General features: G+C 33.0%; 1 protein-coding gene across 1 annotated transcript; it reads left to right on the top strand.

Moving 5' to 3' along the window:
- Positions 1–2632: 2632 nt before the first annotated feature.
- On the top strand, positions 2633–20964 carry LOC115884927 (nuclear pore complex protein Nup98-Nup96). The gene is made up of 21 exons (XM_030903653.1): positions 2633–2905; positions 2989–3156; positions 3213–3352; positions 3411–3660; positions 3714–3860; positions 3909–4159; positions 4955–5111; positions 5237–5362; positions 5695–5845; positions 5911–6136; positions 7803–8127; positions 9011–9205; positions 11122–11258; positions 12496–12684; positions 12739–12929; positions 13405–13600; positions 14827–15059; positions 15118–15274; positions 16419–17035; positions 17269–17505; positions 19848–20964. Exons 1-21 carry the CDS (start codon positions 2860–2862, stop codon positions 20659–20661), a joined length of 4953 nt encoding a protein of 1650 aa, XP_030759513.1. The 5' UTR covers positions 2633–2859; the 3' UTR covers positions 20662–20964.
- The last annotated feature ends 687 nt before the right edge of the window (positions 20965–21651 follow it).

Below are 21651 nucleotides of genomic sequence, written 5' to 3'. Positions count from 1 at the left end.
CAAAATTCTTAAGTTTGTTATTCTAGGAGCTACAGATGCCCGACGCACTATTGCCGGACCCTGTATAAGGACATGTATGAATACCTATGGAAATCGACGTTGTAGTTATCTCTGGTTATACCACAGAATTATACACCATGTTATGGCCACGATGATTTTTGCAGTTCACACCATAAAATGTTCACACAGCTTTTTAAGTTTTTTTAATGCCACTTTTTCAGTTATCACGTGTTTGAGTAAATAAAATTTAAATTAAACTCACCAGATAGCAATAACAGAGATAACTAGGAATAATTAAAGGCAAGCGCGCATTTATTCGCATCAGACGAACGTATTGGACACATGGAACGGACGAAAATTTATTATTTGCCTTATTTTAAATGAGATAACGCACATACATAGGTATCGGACGCATCGTAGACACGGAAATCTGTTCAGAATAATTAGAAAAGAATTAAATCCGTATATACGATACGATGCGTGCGGATGACGTCGTCGTTCGTAAATTCGATCAAATGCGCGATGTAAACAGGAATTGACTTGCAGGATTTGATTGTCGTCTCTAAATTTTTCATAGGGCATCTATGGAGTCTAAAAGGAGGAGGCGAATCGAACGCAAAAATTATGGGCCCAGTTTTTGAGATCTAAATGAAGTTCGAAAATCGCCGTTAGGGGCGCTTGTGATGATTGGGATACTAGAAATACACAGCTTCTTATGGCAAGAATAACTATTTTGTTATAAATTATAGAGCCAAGTTAATATTTATTTCCGGTATCTATTTACTTATACCTTATCTCTGGCGGTTACAAATTCAAATTTTTTATTTTCAATCATTGTTTTCAATACACATTCATACTCATATATAACCAATATATATAAATCATTCATAACTCATATATAATTCAAATATCAACAACTCCAAAAATAATATGATGTCTTCTTTTAATTTCAGTGGACTTTTGTTCATTTAATACCACAGAGTAAACGATATGCCCTCTGAAAAAGGTTCTGCGTCCATTAGGGATGGGCGATGGGCGTCAACATAAGACATAAGGCTCCTTAGCAATCCTTAGCAAGCTCTTTGATAAGGCGTCAACGGCGTCAATAAGTCAATCTTGACTTTTTTACATGAGAGTTCTATCCCTGTTAAATCAGACTCTAATAGGTTCTGTAGGTATTACCGGTTCTGTAGGTTATTCCAAAATTTTCCACAAAAAATATTCTAGTTCGGTTATTCTAGGAATCTAAAACAACTAAAAAATAAGGAATTATGCAAAGGTTTTATATTTTATATATGATATATGAACGTTATGACTCAGAGGTGGGTTGTGAAATCGCAGTCCGCTACTTTGTCACAGCTCCACCAACGTCGCATATGTGACTGCTCCAGTTCCAAGAAAATCGCAGTGACATTTCGGAGCAGTTTACAAGTTTAGGACATCTGCGCTCGTGAGTAGCAATAGGAGCAATAGCAGGCAATAGTGTAAATTCTGAAAATGCTCCTAGCCCCGTCGCCCGGTCAGACTGTTCCAGTCACAGTCGTCGCAGGTCGCAGTCGACTGGAGCATAGTATATTGAGTATATTCTGTGTACTGGAGCTGTTGGGAGTTTGGGAACGGGAAACGTAGCAGCGTTCGCTTTTTCTTTCATGAATCTAAATAAGATATTTATGTATTATATATTAATCACAAACAGATGTTTTTGACAAAGGTAATTTTTAACTTGTTAGTATGTTTATTTGTTAGTTAATTTTGTATCTGTGTTTTGTTGTATATCCTAAATCTTTTATTTGATCTTATACATTCATATAAGTTTTATTATTTATATCTATTTTTAAGGTCTGATGATGGCTAAATAGCCGAAACCGGTCACTAATAAAGATTTTTTTGACAGTTTCGACTTTGAATTGAATATAACATTAAGTTTTTACCATGGGCCACCACTCTGTGAAAATGAACAGACTCTTTAAGATATTTATAGCAAAGTGCTTGGTACTTAGAAACACTCAAATTCTTCTGAATAGACTAAAAAAATATAGCAACATCTATCAAACTAAGACATCAGTATAGTACCGTACAGCCGCGATTTTAAGAGCTCTAGGGGCCCGTAGTTCGGAAAAGTTCGAATCTTGTTCGCAAGGGCCCGGGAGGCTTGGGGCCCGTCGGTGACTTACCCCGATTGCACAGACGTTAAAATCGCCACTACTGATCGAAATAAAAAACGGCGTCCAGTTGGCTTGGAAATGACAATCGATAACATTCCCCATAAATTCTTAAATACATTATGTGTTTTTAAAGCTTCAACTTATTATAACCTCACCTCAAACCTTTGACATTTGAAAGTTACATACATAAGTTACATAAACTACACCCTCTACATAAACTACATTAACTACATGTAATGTAGTTTATGTAGTTTTTAAAAGTAACATGTAGTTTTCCGAACCCTGCTCCTAATAGGTTCTGTAGGTATTACCGGTTCTGTAGGTTATTCCAAAGTTTTCCACAAAAAATATTCTAGTTCGGTTATTCTAGGAATCTAAAACAACTAAAAATATGAATTATGCATAGGTTTTATATTTTATATATGATATATGAACGTTATAACACGACATCTGACATGATGACACAATGACAGTAACAGAAAAAATGTTTATTCCCTAGTTCTGTGATTGTTCCAAGTTTTCTTATTTATATTATAATTTAAAAAACTATTGTATCCTATTTAATTATTAAATCATTCTTAGAGTGGCGAGAAAGTAGAATTTAAGGTATTTAGAGGAAGGGGACTAGATTAAAAGTAAACAAAACAGCATCAGACAAGTATAAAAACCCGAATTTTTTAAATAATTTTACATCATGTTTGGAAAGCCGTTTGGGGCCGCAGCCCCAAGCACATCTTTCAGTAAGTATTGTTTTTTGTTATAACAATAATTTAATTATAAAAATTCATCAACCTAACTTATAATAAAATGCTATTTATTATAGATTTTGGACAAAATACTTCTACTGCAAACCCTTTTGGCCAGACTCAAAGCTTATTTGGTAAGCCAGCTACAGGCTTTGGAGCTCCATCCACGTCAACTTTTGGCCAATCAACCACATGGAACACTACTAGTGGTTTTGGCACTGCCCCCACAACACAAAGTAGTTTTGGTATTTAATTGATATTTGCATTATTTGTATTAGTACATTAACTTAGATATTCTTAGGTTCAGGTGGGTTGTTTGCTCAGCAGCCTGCTAGTGGTGGGTTATTTAACTCTTCAACAACGTTTGGACAACAAAATAAGCCGGCAAGTTTTGGATTTGGAACTGCTCAACAGAATACAAGTTTATTTGGTGCTCAGCAAGTAGTTTTTTTGTCATAAATAACTCTATATATATATCTGATTTTTTTCCATATTTTAGCCTCAAACATCAAGTATATTTAACACAAGTGGTAATACTGGTCTCTTTGGTGTTAGTGGTTCATCTTTTGCAGCTCAGCAATCTGGTACAGTTATTAAATTTAACCCTGTGAGTGGAACTGACACCATGATGAAAAATGGATCTGCACAAAATATTAATACAAAACACTACAGCATTACGTGCATGAAGGAATATGAAAATAAATCATTTGAAGAGTTACGATTTGAAGATTATCAAGCTAATAGAAAAGGTAAAAAATGAAATATTTTATCATTTTAGTAGTTATATTGTAAATTTTTTTAGGTCCTCAACAATCAACTGCTTTTGGATCACCAGCATTTGGTGCTGCTCCCACTTCATCAGCACCCTTGTTCGGACAAACCGATGCAAATAAATCTGCATTTGGTCAATCTACTAGTTTTGGGCAACCTTTTGGTCAAACTACTACAAGTAATATTGTTAAGAATTATTTATTTCCTTTCTAAAGTAGATTTTTAGGCACTTTTGGATTGGGCAATCAGCAAGCTGCAACAACTAGCCCATTTGGGGCAAAACCAACTGCATTTGGTACGCCAACTAGTAGCACAAATTTTGGTTTTGGAAGTAATGCTCCGCAAAATGCCAATCCCTTTGGATCATCGCCTGCTAGTAAGCCTTTTGGAGCAGCTGCAACAACACAACCATTGTTCGGGTCAAGTACAACTCAAACAAACACTGGATTTGGGACTGGACTGTTTTCTAATACACAGGTATAATCTAGTGTTTCCCCAAAACTCCAGTTTTCTATTTCAGATTTTTACAATTATTTTTCTGAAATCAGTGGGAAATAACAAAAATTTAAAAATATTTTATAGATATACATGGTTTTTTTATCAGTACATATTTGTCATTAAAGTGACATACTTATACAAGAATTGAGCATTAATTGAAGATGTCATTTAATTTCATAATGAATATTTTACTCAGTTGAGTGGCCCTATATAGTTAATAGAATTTAATACATTTTCTGGATAGAATTTAAGTATATCTTGCCCTGCCGGCTTGAGAAAAATGCATTCTTTATAAAAAAAAATTGCGTGCTCTAAACTGTGTGGTTAACCCTGTTTATACTTTTCCAAATTTGGTATACCCCATATTTTTATACTCTTAGAGAAAAATAAAAAAATGAAAATATAGTTAAGTTGTAAAAAACAAAATGAGTTTCTTTGGGAGTATTATTTCTTTTTCGTTATTTGGTGAATGGTTATTATTAATGTTGATTAACGTAATGTTGTTTTAATGTGTTAAAGAAGCACAAAATTTATTATAAGTTCAATACTATGGAAAAGGTGATCATATATTTTGTGCTTTAACATTTTAAAATAAAACATTTCAAAATTCATATTTTTCTATTTTTCTTTAAAACAAAATGGAAATTTAGAAAAGTATAAACGGGATTAAACCATTTTAGAACAAGTAAAAACTTTTATGTAGGAAAAAAAATTCTCTTGTAAACACATACTGTATAAAAAAGACTTATGTAATATTTTGATTTTTTGTTTTAGAATACTGGGACAAATTTATTTAAACCCCCTCAACCCACCACTGGTTTTGGAGCGGCTCAAACAGGATTTGCATTTAATAATCCTGCATCAACTCAACCCAGTCTCTTTACAACATCAAAACCTCTTTTTGGAGGAGGAACTACTAGCACAGCTCCAGGTACTTTTAAATAATAAAATAAAATCAACAAGAATGACCATTTGTGATCAATTAATTGTATATTGTTACTTGATTTCATGTCTTTATTATTATTTTTTTAATAAAATGTCTTTTATTGTTTGTAGCCTTTGGTTCGTCAATGTCTTTTGGCACAAATACAACTGGATTTGGTAGTGGAACTAACTTTGGAAAACCTGCTGCTCCTGTTTTTGGTGCCACACAACCTAGTGCATTTGGAACAAGTTTGGGAGGTATGTATATAAAGGGTGGTGTCCCATTTTCATGTGTTTTACAGGGTTTCTCGTTTATGAGTAAAGGTACAAAGTTGCTGTTTTTACATCACTGTGCTATAAACCGTATCATAAGCGTATAGCGTAATAGGTTGCCTAAAAACTCCCTATTAGCGCATAACAGTGTATTATGACACTTTAACTGTCAAAGTTGTCATAATAACGCGTCCCTTACTACCGCATATTGTTGCAATATTTTTTGAATATATACAAATAAGCATAAACTGTTTCCATCTGTTGCAAACTTCTTGGAACACACTATATGTTTAGTTAATTGATGTCAAATTTTACAGGAGTAACCACTAATCAGAATACTGGTCTTTTTGGAAATGCAAATCAGCCGAAAACTGGACTTTTTGGCAGTACTGGCACTACAGGTTTGTTTAATACAAGCACCAACATGTTTCAAAATAACGCCTTTGCTCCACAACAACAACAGCCATCGTAAGCTATCAGATTATCACTTTAAAACATTAATTATTTAACTAAATAAAAATTTTGTTTTTTAGACTCTTGACCCAACCAGAACAACATTCCACTAATCTGGCTTTGTTGACTAGCGACCCGTTTGGAGATGCACCACATTTGGCCGGTTTGGAACCAAAATTTAAATCAAATACCGCTGCGGTTTCTGCTACGGATCCGAAGGAACTAAAATCTTTACTTGATCCCTCAAAAAAAGTCGATATGTCGCACAATTCTAAACTGAAGGTTACACCATTGAAAAATATTAGGGTAAGTAAAATTTGTCATTTTAAGTATTTTCTGTTGTTAGATTAATTTTGTTTCAGTTTTTTTTTTAATTTTTAGTATTAGGTTTAAGTATTTATTCAAATGAATAGCCATATGAAAAGTACACCCTAAACATAATAGAATCTTTAAAAAGTCTCAATATATTTCGTAGATAAGTAAACACACTGCTTCAAAAGATCATTTATTTATTAAACTCTAAACAATTTACAAAATTAAGTATTTGTTGGTTTTGGTGAGCTATCCAGGCAAATTTCTTTTAGAAAATGAAGCTTATTTTACCTTAAAATGAACTTCTTAAGAATCGTTGAATAAAGTCTAATGTGTAAAAACATGTTTCTCATAAAAAATATTCTAAAAATGTTATTTTATTTTCTAAACCAAATTCCATAACCGATAATGAAGAGTCGCGGACTTGTTTATATCCGTTTCTATGTTTATGTTGACAGTAGTGAAGGTTCAGTTTTGACAAACCATACGGATTGATACATGGTTGCCAAATCAGCTAGTAAATTATTTAGAATTTAATCCTAGTTTTCATGCGTCCCGTTTGTCTGGAAGGAGTCAAAAAAGTAATGAGTTGTCACTCGGTGGACCTACGTTAAGTTAATATCTAGCTATAGCTCTAGGAATCAAAACTCGGTTTGGTTTGGTTTCACTTATTTGTTTTTTTTTCGTTTTTCTGTTTGATTAATGCACGTCACAGAAACTTCAGTAGAAATGGCAACATTGCTTTTTCTTCTGCGGCATGTCAAATCATGTGTTACCATCAAATATATTATAAGAATATATTGCGCTAGTAGCGCATTTACACAATGAGTGGAAAGTGAAACCAAAGAAAATAAATAGGAATATCAATCTTGCATGTCTATCCTTTTCGTTCAACAGGATTTTCGTGCGCACGCACCAAATAAAACGATCTGATTCGTCTACTTCATCGTTGAACGCTGTCACCTGCCCGCGCTATTTTAATCTATCCTCATATCTATCCGTTTCTTGTTTTTGTTTAAATATGTCAGCGATTAAATTTAAATTTATAAGTAAAGGCGCGAAAACTACTTCTACTGGTTAGTATGAAATAATCAACTAATCGAGAAGCACTTCTCACGCTTGCGTAGTTCAAAGCTGTTGAACGAAAAGAACCGACTTATGTGGATTTTGTATAGCTCCATCTCAAAAATGTGGCTTCAATTTCTGTTTCTTACTAGCAATATATTCTTATAATATATTTGAGGATACTGAGTATCCTCAAAGTTTCTGAGGAACGTTTCTGAAAGTCCTCAGAGTTTTTGAGGATTTCTTTGTATTTTGAGTATAAATGCATTCTCTGTAACGTCAAATATATGTGACAGTTATTTTTGACTAGTCAATATGACTATGAATAATATATGAATATCTTAAAAAAATGATTTTTAAGATAACATCAGTTTGACATTAAAAAATTGAATTTAAAGGTGTGTATTTGTTATTCCAATCAGGATCGGATTATTTTTTCAATTAATTTAGTATTTTTTATCTTTCAAATTAGGAGTTCTTTCAAATAAAATTTTTGGTAAAATAAAATGGGGAAAATTTATTCATTATTTTTAAAATTTACATGGGATTTACTATGGTCAGGTTCCATCCAACAAACTGTATTTTATATTTTTAGGACAGCTTATTCGATTCTATATCTTCACCGGACGATAACAAGTCACCTTTGACGGGCTACCCGAAAACCAGTTGTCGCAGATTAATCTTAAAACCTCGGGGAAATACCGACAACGTACCGTCGTTGAGTTCGTCCAACATTTTGGACGTGTTGAGCGGTGAAAATAAGGAGAACACTGATAAAAATAAAACTATACCAGAGGAAACCAGAGAGAACAATCCGTTAAGACTACACTTTGAGACGACACTGCACAACGACAGTGTTGCCAATAATTCGATTGAAACGCAGACCTACAACATTATTAGTTCAACCACCAAGGATCCTTGTAATTATTTTCGTATACCGGGTGTTTTTCAAAAGTGACTCACCCCTACCTTTTATTTCTTTGTACAAAAAAATGTGATTTAGGATGTTAATATATGACATAAATCAGGATTGTTTGACGTATTCACTTATTTTTGGTCACTTTCTGTTTCACGGGTTCAATTTTTTCATGTTTTCCTGTTTCACCGGAAATGACTACAACTTTTGATTTTTAAACGCTACTTTCGATATTTTTTTATTTCATTTAATACAAAGTTACATTGTGAATAGAATGATATATTATATGTTAACTTTTGACATTATTGCTTAAAAAATTGTATTTTAAATTTCAATCTAGAGTGTAATGGCTGTGTTTATAATGATAAATTGACTCGAAATTTCAAGTATGCGGTACCAAATTGTAAGTTTAAAAATGCTTTTTCCAAATATGCTAATGATCTACTCTTGTTCCATTTGAAAAAAGTGAGTTATGGTTTAAAATAAAACTGGGGTATCTTTTTACTGGCTATGAAACGCCACGAAAAATGTTCGATTATCAAATGTATTTTTTCAAGGCTCCTTGATTAAAAATTAGTGCTTTGGTAAGCGAAAATGTCAAAAATTGACATATGATATGTCATTATATTCAGAATATCATTTTCTATGAAATAAAGTAAAAAAAGAGAATACCGTTTAAAAATCAAAAGTTGTAGTCATTTCCGGTGAAGCAGGAAGTGACCGATAATAATTTAATCTGTCAATCAATCTTCATTTATGGGATATACTAATATATCAAAACTCGTTTATTTATCTGAAAAAATAAAAAAGTTAATGGGCGAGTCGCTTTTGAAAAACACCCGGTATTGCAACATGAGTTTTGTGTTAAGGCTTGGTATTTTTTTAAGATGAAGTAAATGATTCACTACCACCGCCCTCTGATGATGAAGATGATGTTATTGCAAAACAAGGTGCCGGTGATTCGGTAAAGAAGCATCCTGCAAATTTGGTGTGTACCAGACCAGAATACTATACGTTACCGAACTTGGATGATTTATTGCCAGATGAACATGGAAGGTGTTTTGTTAAAGGATTCACTGTTGGTATGATAATTTAAATGTAATTTTAGTGATATACAATAGAGAAATACTGAAATTATTTTTGGGGAATTTTTATTACGATCTTTCAAAAAGAATATAGTTTACAGTACGTCTGCTGGATCTGTGTCTATGAAAGGAATGCGGACAAAAAACATTTAAATAAACAACAATATATTTTATACGTCGACTTTACGAGTACGTCACCGCAAATCGCTCCGCCCACTCATTTTATTGGCTACTTGCAAATTTGTCGAATTTTTATTGATGGGACGCGTCGTCTAATTTTTTACGAAAAACATGGAGAGAATATCGTTTCCCCTCTCACGGATACCCCGTAGCTACAGAACGGACAGACGTACTGTACAATAATTTGAATGATACATTTTTTTGTTTTTTAAATGATCCTGTAAAAAATATATAATATATACATATGCTTTATATATAACTTTATTGCTAATACAACTCTCTGGATCTACACTTACTTTTCACTCGATTTTTCCTCCACTTAATTTGAAAAAACACAAATAAAACCAACATCGCAAATATTTATCATTTTTCAGAACGCTGGTTTTTTAACGTAATTGACACCAAATATTAACCTTTAGTTTGGCAAGAGTTTCAAAAATCTTAACTCGAGTTCATACGCATCCGCGTCCGTGCGTTGTTCATCGTTAAGTCACTCCAATCATATTGAAATATGATCTGTCATTTTTGAAATACACTAATAAGACTGGTTAAATACAACGAGAGATGACGTATGACGTATTTATATCTAAACCAATCTATAGTTAATTTAAGAAATATTAGAAACTTTTTTTAGTGAAATAAATGGATTGGTATGCACGTCATCTGCCTTTTTCTGTCATCGCCTGTCAAAATATTCCCGTTAGTTGTAAAACAAGTAAACATACGTTTTATCTATCAAATGAGACGGATTAAACACTAGGAAGTTTTATCTGCGTTTTTGTCAATTTTTATAGCCATTGTGTTTAGTGAAGTTTAAAAGAATAAACATGGAATTTTGTTACAAAATTATATTTATGATTTAAATTTTACTTATAAATATGCAAAGCTAATTATGAAAACCTTATTGTTTGGTAATAATCATTAAATATTTCTAAACAATTTTGTAAAATTCCAGTATTTTGTAAAAATATGACAAAAATACTAGATTTTTAATAGTCGCTTATTCAAGAGAGGGCGTTATCTCTGTTATTTGTTATTTTTTGTAAATTTAATTCGGATAATTAACATTTATTTGAAAGAAGTCATAAAATGAAATTTCCCCAAAAAATCCTATGGGTATTTCGCCACTGTAAGAAAATCTACAAAATAAAATAATTACTTTTTGTAAACACTGCTGCGTTAATCCAACGGAGACTAATTTTCAGCAGTGGCTTACTAATAAACAAAATTGCCTAACGGCCAAAAAAATACTTTTTTCGTTGTCGGAAGCAAAAAAAAAACAAAGAACAACGAAAAAAACACTATTTAAAATATCTAAATGCAACTATTCGAGAACACTTTAGTTTTTTAAAACAGATACGTTTACAAAAACCGTTGACGTTTTGTTAAAATGACATTATATAAAGTTAAACTTCAAAATTAATAATTACTACTTGATTACTACCTGATAACAATTACTTAAAATTAAATTTGTTCAAAAAAGGCTTAAAATTTGGTCTAATATTTAGAACAGACATTGATTTAATACAGAACTATATAAAAATACCATAGGATCGAGAAAACGGCGTCAAGTTACCTTAGAAGTGCCGATTACTTTTTTATTTGATCAGTAAGCGTAGTGGGGGAACGTATATACAAACAAATTTTCGTACTAATTAGTAATAATCCAAATTATCACTGATTTTAAAAAATTAATAATCTGCTGTAGGTTAATAATAATAATATCTTTTTAGGCAGGAAAGGTTATGGAAATGCTTATTTTCCGGATGAAATGGACGTCGCTGGACTAAATATCGATGAGTTGGTTCATTTTAGATACCGAGAAATTAATGTTTATCCAGACGATTCTAAGAAGCCGCCTGTAGGACAAGTAAGTAACTAAAATTCGCTGAATAATGTTGTTATATACTTTCAAAACATTTAATTTAGTTTTTTAATAAAAGCTGGGAAAACAGTTGGAACTATTCGTGTGAGAAGTGTGAAGCAACTTGATAAAATCAAGTATTATCGAAAAAAAACCGGCGTCAAAGATTGCTGGGGAATAATAATCGATGCTAATTTTGACGAGGTCAATCTCTAGACGTCATTTACTAAAAATTGACCTAAAACTTGCCAAAAAATAACACTAATTATAGGAAAAATATAAAAGGATAGAACGCTTCCAGGCGCATTAATCTATTTCCAAAAAAATATTTTTTCTTCAATTTAAACCACACCACTTAAAAATAATTTTTACTAAATATAAAAATAATTACAACCTTCTTAAGGCTAACTGGCAGTGAGCACCATTGAAAAATAAAGAAAAGTATAGGCCAAATAAATCACGTCTAGGGATTGTCATTCCCAGCCATCTTTGATGCTGTTTTTTTTCGATCGTATGGTATAACAACTGCGTCGACATTTTTAGTAGACATTTTGTCTCTAATTTTTTACTTTTCTTATTATAAATTTGATAGATTTTGAGAAGTTATACAGAATGTTCTCTTGGGAACTAGAAGAGATACCAGGTCATTTAAATGGAGGCAAGTGCCGCAATTTAATGCTGATCAAAGTGTCACCTTAAAAGTGCAAAAAATCCCAATAATTTCCAAGATTTTTGAAAAAAAAAACGGATACTGGCAATCTTTTTTATTTTTTTATGATTGTTTGAATAGTTATATAATATGGCCCTGAACTTTTATGGATTTTAAGAGCTTCCAAGTTCCCAAAATCAAATTTAAAAAAAGTTCATGATGACAGCTCAAAAATGAAACGTCGTTTTGAAAATCTAATACCATTGTCTTGTAGAACTAAAAAAGTAGCAATTACATTGTGAATCCCTCAATCTATTCAAATTGAGTCATAAAAAAATAAAAATGGAATCGCCAATATTCGTTTTTTCTAAAAATCTTCGGAAGTCTTCGGAATTTTTAACTTGTAACGTGGCATTTTGATCAGCATCAAATTGCGCAACTTTGCTTCGATTTAACCGACCGCATATCTCTTCTAGTTTCCGAGATCTCAATGATGAGAATCGAATATGGGACACCCTGTTCATATTGTACTTTGTTTAGAAGGCATGTGTAACTTTTTATTATTTTAATTTTCAAATTATCTTTGACTTTTAGGGATTGAATAGGAAGGCTCAGATTACTTTAGACAACGTATATCCCAGACGAACTGGATCCAATGTTTTAATCAAAGATGTTGCCGAATTACAGCAAATGAATTTTTCGGAAAAACTGAGAAAAGTGACGGAGAAGAAAAATGCCCGGTTTGTCGATTATAGACCAGAAACAGGAAGCTGGGTTTTCAAGGTGAAAAATAATTTCTTTGTGGCTTTACCACAAATAATAGAAACAATATTCTAGGTTGATCATTTCTCCAAATATGGCTTTAACGATAGTGATGAAGAAAACGACCAAAATAATGCTGATGGGAAAAAGAAGCCAATTCAAAAACCGAAACCGTTGGAAATGGCACTTGTTCCTGTGGAGACAAAGTCCCATGCTGAGGAAAAATTAAAAGGGAGAGAAAGTAGTTCAACTGACACTTCAGCAAGGTATGAATATTTTTAGAAGGCATACACGGTTCTCAAATATTTAAAAAAAACGCCATACCTTACGTAAAAACGGCCTAATCTACAGACTTGCAAATTTGAGCTGAATGATATTTATTTTATTAAATGCATTTTGTATCTAAACAAAAATAAAAGTATTAAGGTTCAAAATTTGCTTCATTAATAGTTTTCATGCAATAATTAATATTGGCCTACTAATTTTGCAAATAAATTCATAAAGAAAAACGGCCTAATCCACATTTTTTAGTAATCAACATTTATTATACATATACTTTTGTCTAAATTTTAGTTCATTAGGTCTTTAGGCAAATATTTGCAGCAAAATATCAAAATATTGTTTGAAAATTAAACTAGTAGCGTTATTGGTTAGGTTAAAAAAACTTGGAATAAACTTTTTGAGCTTAGGCCGTTTTTGCGCTGATAGCCTCATTTATTCAAAACGTGTAAATTATTTTAGAACACAACCACCTGCAACCACTACTTTTGGGTTAGACAAAGACATCTTGCTTGACGACGAAGAACAGGAAGACAACGACCTATTGCATCACAGTATGTTCGTGGACGATACATCAGAAGAAGACTATCATCAGATCCCCACAGAAATGCCTCTAGATCTACATTTTGGCTCTTATAAAAACGCTAAAAATATACAGGTAAAATACTAATACCAGTCTAGATTTTTGTGATTATGTTTTGCTAGATGACCCGGCTAACTCTGAAGTGAAATGAGAGTTGGTCATCTTTTAATACAGATGACTGATACCAACCGATTTGACAGTTGTCATTTTTTCTCTATATTTTTGTTTAAATTTCGATTCAAGTATTTTCTGCTTATTTCATTAACTTTCTACATTTGAATATGCTACTTTGTCACCATTTTCCGCTGAATTTCTATTCTATAATGTGTAGTATGGCACTGATTTGTAGTGGACATCAATTATTAAGCTATAACTTTGAATAAAAAGATTATGGAAGGATATCAAATATCTTAGATCGAACGCGACGGGCTCCTAAAATGGCCGACTTAAATTCCAGTTTATCAGTATCGTTCTAATTTTATTCAAAACATTTAAAAATATGATGTAGGGTAGACTCAATAATTTGTTGTTTTATTTTAAGTTGTGAATACATTTTGGTAGTTATTAAAATTGTTATAAAAATATATAATTTTAATAAAAATAGATAAGTGATAATAATTATTTATTAACACAAACATCCGATACTGAAGCAGATAAGTCAAATTGACGTATCCAAATTCTTTGTCATCTAATCTTTGACAAGTACCTATAAAAGCAAAAATGCAAGAAAAATTATATAATTAATTAATTTTAAGTGAATTTCATAAATGATCGGTTTACTACACGTATGTATATTATATAGTCACTTACTAGCGAAAAGTTATTCCATTATTTCTCTCGATTTTTGACCGATATCTATCGCACGCTACACAACCAACTATTTTACAGTCTTCTTCGATAAATCACAATAGTGTCAATTTTCACTGTTAATTTAAGTTCTGCCACAATTTCCTTCTAGATTTACTACCTAAACAACTATCAGTAGTAGAATAAATAATAAAGAACATAAAATAAGTTCAATTAAAACTGACAAATCCAAAAAATTTCAAATCAAATTCAAATGTGTCAAATGAATCGTCAAATTGAACTGTCAAAGATCCCCACCCCTCTCTCCCTCTACCATACATGAATACATGGATAGCATTATACTCCATCCTTAATCTTTTTATTCAAAGAGCTATAATTAATTGCAAAAGATGGTGGAGTTCCAAACCTAATATATTTAAAAAGTAATGTTCTCTTATTTCTATTTTCTTCCGTGAATTTTTCGTATATTTTAATAGTTATTCTACTATATTTAGGTTATGAAATCAACTCTTTTTGCTGACGATGACCGGTCTTCTGAAGGAGCAGCCAGTCACGTTTCCATCATCAAACAGTATCTAGATCTGCCCGAAATGGAGGATATGACAAGGTTGCCATCATTAGAAGAAGAGAGTGTGATTAAAAAAAGGCCAGTAATTAGACCGAAAGTCGTGAAGGTTTTGAATAGTTATGATACACTGGGATGTAATACTTCAGTATTGCCAAACAGGTAATATTAGTTATTAAGTGTTTAACAAAAATATATTTTTTTCCTTTGACGTTTATAGGTGTTGCGTGGATATGGGAATGTTCAAAGGCAAATCTTTCAATGTCGGTTGGGCAAAAGGTTTTAAATTTTATTCTTTGGATAGAGATGAGAAAAATCTAAACAGCGAATTGTTTTTGAAACAGTTTGATGCATCCTCAAGTTTCGATCCATTAAAGGTACGTCTAAAATTTCTGATGCGATTTTTATGCAATTGTTACACAGGGTGTCCCAATATTCCGTGGACATAGAACTACTACGTATATTTGGAATCAAAATAAGTTCATTGAACCTAATTTACCTCTATATAAAAGTGCTTTGTTTATCTGTTAAACGGCCTACACACGTAACGATTTATCGTACTGCATGCAGTACGATATCCATCGAAACTGCCGCATATAATCGCAGCATGTGTAGGGAAATTGGATGGTTTGCAGTATGCAGTCGTCAAATCGTTTGCAGTACGGAGCTTCCGTAAAATATCGTATCAACGGGTTGTGTCTAGGGTGGGGTTTGAACGCAAGTGGAGTGTATTCCCTGCCGCAGCGCGCAGTTACGATATAAGTTTGATTTATTTTTGGTTTAATCAATATTATGGATTTAAAAAATAAGACGTTCTGGGAAGACTTTATTGATTTATATAGAGAAAATAGATGCCTATGGGATGTGAAATCAAAGGATTATGAAAATAAATTCGAAAATTGAAGAAAAAATATTTTTTTCTCTCCAGCAACCACTTTTTACACCATTTTCGCTTTTTGATTTCTTTTTTTTATCATCTTCATTTATCAGCAATACCGCAGCTACAAGCACGGCAGCTTTCTTCTTTGAAATTCTTGACATAACGGTAGCCCTTGTCGACGAAAAGTGAATAATCTGAACTGTGGCAGTACAATGTGTTGTATCGTGTGAACAAAAAATGGCTGTACTGCAAGCTGTACGATTTTCTTTAAGATCTGCAATTCAACGCGCAGTACGATAAATCGTTACGTGTGTAGGCCGTTTTAGAGGGCATCAAACGTTAAAACATTAAACACAATTGTGTTTATATAATTTTGAACTTTTAATGTGATTTTATTGACAGTCAAGAATAAGTTAGTTTCACTATCCTTTTCTTTTAATCCAATATATATGTTACTGTTAAGATCCAATGTCCTGTTAATGTCGACATTACTCGGTTAATCTCGAGAATAACACAACAAAACAACCAAAAACATAACTTGACTCAAACATTAACATGTTAATGTCGACATTAACCGGACATCGGACTGTAACATATACATAGTAGAGACAGTTAACACCTTTTATTTTTATGTTTTTTAGGACATATTAACTGATTCCCTTAAAATCGTTCTTGCTGAATCAACTTGCTACGTAAACACCGCCAAAATTCCGTTATTTAAAATCCTGAAAAGTGACGTATACCTCCGAAAACAAACTGAACTCTTTGAAAAGTTATCGACCCAATACAACAGCTCTAAAGCTAATTATTTGCATAGCATTTGGACGCTCTGCACCGCACTTTGGGGCCCAAGTGAGAACACTGTTGCCAACCGAAGATATTTATTAACCGAATGGCTTAAAACTACCTGCAATTCCGACGACATTACTTTAAACAAAGGTCCTTTTAAGTCTGCAGAGGACGCAGCTCAAATGATATTGGTCTATTTGTCGATTTTTAAAACCTTTGAAGCTGCAGGAATCGCAATTGATAATAAAATGCCAAATTTATCACTTTTGCTGTCTCAATTGAGCGTGGCAAACGATCCTAAAGGTTTTATTCAAGAGCAAATTGAGATTTGGTATAGTTCTTTGGCTTCTAACCATATATCCAAGGAAATGAAAAAGTTGTATTTGCTTTTGGCAGGAATACCTACAAAGGATGATGTGAATATTTTTGAGGGTATAAACTGGAAGAGAGCATTTGGAATGCATTTATGGTAAGCATATTTATTGATTAATATGTATTTTTCAGATTTAGGAATTGAGACTATTTATATTTGCTCTATCTTTGAATTACTACTATATACGTTTAATTTGATATAATCTGTTAAAATATTTAAAGAAACGTGCGCTATTATTAACCGCATATTTTACAAAAGATGTTTAGAAAGAAAATTTACAATAGAAAAAAATTAGAAAGTATCGTTTTATTAAATTTAATTTTTTATAGGTACATTAGTCCCAATGGTGCACCAATAGATAACGCTACCGAATTGTATACAACAGCCTTTGAAGAATATGGCTATGCTGAAAGGCCAAATCCTCCATACGTACAAGACTATGTAGAAGACGGACCTTTTGATATAATATACCATATTCTGCTTCTATATAAGTCAGGAATTCATAAGCTCGGCAGTGTTTTAAATCCGGCCACGCATACAAAGGATCCCTTAGACTACAGGCTTAGGTAATTCTTTAATCTTTTAATTATTCTTGATATACTTTTTTTCGCCTGGAAAACAGTTGAAATCTAATACATGCTTTGTGGATTATGTTGTTACTTAATCGAGAGATATGGCAGCGATATATGGTATTAAGGGAGAGTTATTTTGACAAATTTGACAGTTAAAGTGTCATGATAAGCGTTTATGCGCTATTATCATTACCGCACGTCGTATATTTACGTCGGGAATATGTGATGCGGTATTTTTTTGACATTTCGAAAACGTTATGTTGTAGCATGTATTGTGTGGTATGGATGGACTTTCAAATGTTTGGAAATTCTGTCATGCTATTGTTCCATGGCAAGAGTGTAAAATCTATTTTCATATACTGCTTTTTCACGCCGATTTGAGGCCGGATCAGATCGGATATCTCGTGAGTAAGAGTCCTTTTAAACACTCGCTAAGTCATTGACAATGATATGGCCGAGGACTGCCGTTCGAATCCTGCGTAAACAAAGTTGGCTGCGTCCAGATTAGCTTTAGCAGCAAAAAAAAGATACGTTAAGTTAAACATTATTTTGAAGTTTCTTTTGTCAATTGAGATACTGTATTTATTAAAAGATATTAATAAATGTCAATTAACTTAAAATATATTTTTCTTTGTTGGGTCAAAGTCATAAATTTATTATTTACGATTTAATGCGTTCTTATCGGAAAATTATGTAGTCTTCTTTTGATCCATTTACTTTAAAAAATGCCCATATAATGTCCATACACTTCGGTTATTTTGCTCGGTTTTATTTTGCGGGTAGACGTTGCAGCATTTTATCCGCGCCGTATTTAAGAACTATGAATTCGAGAAACAACTTGCTAGCAGTGGCAGGCGGTAATTGCGGTAAAAAAGAAAATGCAGAAAAGGAATAAAGAGAACGGCACAATGCGTCGAAAAAAAATACATATCGTCCTATTGCTGCCAAAAGTCACTAACTAACATTTTTCCGAACAACCAAATTCAATCACTAACTATGTTTTGAAGTGGAGAATCAATTGCAAAAATCATTAACTACGATTTCTGGCTATTTATGTTTTATTTTAATACCGAATAGTTACTAACTATAACATCTTTATGCAATGCAATTCATCTTTAGACGCATTTTTCTCCGAAGTAATAAAAAGTAAGTTAGTGACTTTTAGCAGCAATAGGACGATATAAAGAACTGTTCAAGCCACAGGCTTAAATTATATCTACAGGTTATGACCATACACTATCGGTTATGAACGTACGAGTAGAACCGAATGAGTTAAAATTGAACGAACGGGCAACGACGCCGACGTTTTTATCTGAACAGTTCTACGCGTTCGGTTAAAACTGTGCAAAATAACCGAAATATTTGGGGGCCTTTAAGATTATGCTTAAGCTTTTGTTTATACAGATTAGGTCACCCTAGATCCGTGGCCTGGATTTTAACGTATAAGACAGTGATGGAGACAGCTTAATGAAAGATCAGATGTATTAAAAAGAGAAAAAAAGTTGCCTTGATACATTTCTTCTATGCGGTATTGTCAGATTTTGCATCAAAATTTCGTTTTAGTAGTAAAAACTAGGCGTTTACCAAAATGTATATACTCGTATGAAGCGGCGAGAGTGTATGAAGCTTTTTATTTTGTCACTCTCTCTGTTCATATACCTATATTTATCTCTGTTGTATGCATCAAAATACAGACCACAGAAATAAAGGAACCAATATATTGGATATAATTAAACTAAAACTAATGAAATTACCGAAAAACAACAAAACTGAAAATTCAGCAATAAAAAGTTAGGTTAAGATCGAGTTCATGTACTGTCGGACTTCATAAATTAACGCTATTTTGTGTTACCATAACTCTAAATTAGACAAACGTAACTGTCAAAATAACGCCCGTGCTAATAGCGGAATTGTGGCGGTATTGGATTTTGCCATATAAGTGAATTTTAAGTTAACGTCTCCTTTTTGCTGTCAGGGCTAATTTGGATGGGACCTACTTTGATTACGCAGAATCCGAACCGCGGTCCTCGGCCATATCATGGTCAATGGCCTACCGTCCTGGCGAGTGTCTGAATCGACTCGTACTCACGAGTTATCCGATCTCAACCGGCCTCGAACCGGCGAGAATCGGCACTGTGTGTCAATAGATTTTATACTTTTGTCATTGAACAACAGTACAACAGAGTTTCCAGACGGTCACCCGTCCATCCGCTAGTATCGACTTACGTCGCTTAACTTCGGTGATCTAACGGGAATCGGTGTTTTGACGTAGGTGGGCCGTTGCCCTAACTTTGCCATATCTTTCTAATCTAATACGTATTTTTAATATTTTTTAGTTGGCTTCTTTTACAACTGTTTCTTTCGATCGACGTGGGTTTGATAGATACGTCAGAAAAGGATAAACTTAGCGTTAGTTTTTCAAACCAATTGGAACACTTAGGCCACTGGGAGTGGGCGATTTTTGTACTTCTTTACTTGGAAGACGATTCCGCTAAGAAAAACGCCATCATTGGCATTTTAGATCGCAATTTAACTGTGGATGTGGAAGATAATTCTCAAGACATTATCGATTTGCTGGTAAACGATATGAAAATTCCTACCGACTGGATACACTCTGTCAAAGGTCAGAAATCTTACGCTTGTGGGCGATATTTCGAAGCTTTCAATCACTATTCTCTAGCCGATGATTACGTAACGGCTAATCAAGTGTTCGTGGATCATTTGCTTTCTAATCTATTCATCAACGAACAGTTTGACGTACTGAGAAGTCTAACGGAAAAGATTAAACTTGGATCGCACGATATCCAGAACTGGAACAATGAGACAGCGCTTATTCTGGATTATTTGGATTTGTTAGAACAGTCTATTACATCAGACAACTTAATTAAATTGCAAGTCAACCTAGCTTCTATTAGTGAAAGGATAGTTAACTTTCCTTTAACTTCGAATCAGCATAAAGTTTGTGCTGCAGAGTTGTCAAAGAAATGTGTCTCATTATATAAAGAATTATGCGAGAAATCTCAAGCTACTTTACTGAAGGACTCTTTCACAGAATTTATTGAAAACCTGATTATGCCGCCTGATTTTAAACAAAACGAGGGATTATACTTGATACATAATTTTCACAATATTAGGATCTGTAGGCAATAAATATTTTTAAGTTTTTAAAATAAGAGATATACAATTTTTTTATTAATTTTTTGGTGAGACAGTTTACACATTTTTCCTATATATCATATTCAATATGTACTATAACGTTTTAAAACATGTTACATCTTTCTAATTAAATGTGGCATTTTGTTGGTAGTAGATAAAAACATGGAAAATGGTATTTGAACATTATAAATTCTTAATAGTTTTGCCTGAAAATGATTAATTTTATTTCTTTATATGCTTGTCGTTTAAGCCGTTAACTATGTATTTTTTGTGTTATAATAAAGACTGTAAGTTTCACGTTGTTTTTAATTTAACATAACACCCATTTAAGTCATTTTGGAAGTTGAAATATCATTTAGCAGGGGTCCATTTTGACGTCATTACTTTGCAATTATTGAACTATAGGACTATATCACCTATAGTCTGTCTAGCAAAAAATATATGACAGTGGCAGTTGGTTTTTGTTAATTTACTTTGGAAGTAGATAGTTTCAGCTGTAATTGTTTGGATGCCGTCTGTCGAAAATATATTTTTTCGATGTTCAGACTCGAGGACTGTATATATTCTAAAGAACTGTTCGATCGCGTCAAATCGCCGCTATCGTAGTCACCCGCCGCTATCGTAGTCAAATCGCCGCTTACGTCACGCAGGGACCAGCGCTCCACAGTGCGGCGGATGGTTATTCTAGCGGGACAAAATCTCAGGAGCGATATTATATGGTTGGTTGATGAAAATGTATCGAAATACAAAGAATATATACGACCAAAAAATAATTCATGCATTTTTATATCAATTGAAATGTCTACTATTTATTCTTATCAGTACACATTTTTGGCTTATTTCTAACCAAACGGTTTTGTCCCGCTAGATTTATCTTCCGCCGCACTGTGCGGTTGTCCGTCAAACGCAAAAATAACTGTCACTGTCTAAAATCTTTAGCGCGAACTTCAACTCGGTCCCTAGAAAACGTAAAAAAACTGACAG

The sequence above is a fragment of the Sitophilus oryzae genome, unplaced genomic scaffold, assembly GCF_002938485.1.
Source record: "Sitophilus oryzae breed Bouriz unplaced genomic scaffold, Soryzae_2.0 scaffold_111_pilon_pilon, whole genome shotgun sequence".
Lineage (NCBI taxonomy): Eukaryota > Metazoa > Arthropoda > Insecta > Coleoptera > Curculionidae > Sitophilus > Sitophilus oryzae.
Note: the sequence above shows the minus strand (reverse complement) of the source record. Positions and strands in the feature narration are given on the sequence as shown.